This window comes from Carya illinoinensis, chromosome 15 (genome assembly GCF_018687715.1).
Source record: "Carya illinoinensis cultivar Pawnee chromosome 15, C.illinoinensisPawnee_v1, whole genome shotgun sequence".
NCBI lineage: Eukaryota > Viridiplantae > Streptophyta > Magnoliopsida > Fagales > Juglandaceae > Carya > Carya illinoinensis.
In genome coordinates, this window is record NC_056766.1 from 906,179 (window position 1) to 907,629 (window position 1,451).

The window sequence follows — 1,451 nt, forward strand, 5'->3', positions numbered from 1 at the left end:
CGAGGCTAAAATTGTAAAAGCACTTTAAAGCCACGTCACGTGTACTCCGGCTTCAGCCAAATAGTGGCTGATGCCCAGATTTATTCATATATGTATATATATAATAAGGAAGACAAGAACCAGAAGTACTCATGACATAAAAGTTCAAAACTCCTCAAAATCTTCTATTAAAACAAAAGCAATATTTCTCGATCAAAGACTTCATAATTACAAGATTGAATGTACAACATGATTGAGACTGAATGGATCATCAAAGTTTCTGAAGTAATTAAAAGATCATCAGATCATCAAGAGTCAATCCACTTGGCGACGGCATGCTGGACATGTATTCGACTTTTGCAGCCAGGGCAATATACAAGCACGATGATAAACATGTGAGCAATCCATGCGAAGAAGCTCTTCTGCCTCATTTGAAGATGCAAACTCCTCCAAACATATGCTGCACATTCCCAACTCTTGATCATCGCTCTTGCTCGCAACAAAGCTCCCCTTCTCCATCAATCTGATGATCGCACTTCTTGATGCGCCGCCATTGGGTGCCAAATCCCTATCACTCAAGGACGTTATAGGATTAGAGGATCCCTCATCGCGAAATATATTGTGGAAGAAATTCAACTCGACCGTCATGAAATACCCCCCGAACCGGGAGACCGCCTGATGCTGCAACGCGAACGACGAGATATGCTCGGCCACGGTCGCGCGGAGTGGAGCGTCTTCGAGGTTGAGCCGTAAACAGAGCATGGAGTTAAGGTAGCGTTGGTGCCATTCCGGGATTAAGAGCACCTGGGGGGGAACTCGGATGAAAGCCGCAGGTATCGAAAGGTAGTTGAAGTTATCATGGATTGGGGTGTAGCCGCCGTTGGGGTTCCGCATGAGTTCTCGGCAACTCCCGACGAAGCGAATTTCGACGTTGCCCGAGTCGTTCACCTCTCTTGCCCTCATTTGCAGAGATATACCAAAGGATTCAGAAGCCACTACTTGGGAAGCCATGGATTCAGTACTGGAAAAGCGAGAAGTACTCAAAGGTCGAACGAAGGATCAGAGGCAATAATCTTTATATGTACGTAAGTGAGAATGAGATCGCATATATATAGAGATAGATCATGATAGTATTAGAGCAACAGACTACTGCTAGGTTTCCTAAACCGATTCGGAAAGGGACTGCTTTAATTAATTAATTAGTTCCCTAACCCTAATTGACCTGCAGATACGTACGTACCAAGATTGATCTGCAAGTAATTACAAACAGTGCATGACTAGGTTTCTGTCTGCTCTCTAATTGCTCGTCTATATCCGACATGCGCAGCGCGATCACAACCTCCCGCGGCTTCAATTTTTATTCATTTATTTATTTTCCTTTTTCGTATTATTAATAATAATTATTCAAAGCAATAAATATAAATAATATAACTCAACTTCGATTTCTTTTAACCAAATAAAATATAGAGAAA

The 1,451-nt window shown here is 42.4% G+C and overlaps 1 protein-coding gene across 1 annotated transcript; it reads right to left on the reverse strand.

The window, feature by feature from the left end:
- Positions 1 to 294: 294 nt before the first annotated feature.
- LOC122296027 (E3 ubiquitin-protein ligase RNF12-B-like) lies at positions 295 to 990 on the reverse strand. Its single transcript, XM_043105409.1, has one exon. The coding sequence runs from the start codon at positions 988 to 990 to the stop codon at positions 295 to 297; it is 696 nt and encodes a 231-aa protein (XP_042961343.1).
- Positions 991 to 1,451: the final 461 nt, after the last annotated feature.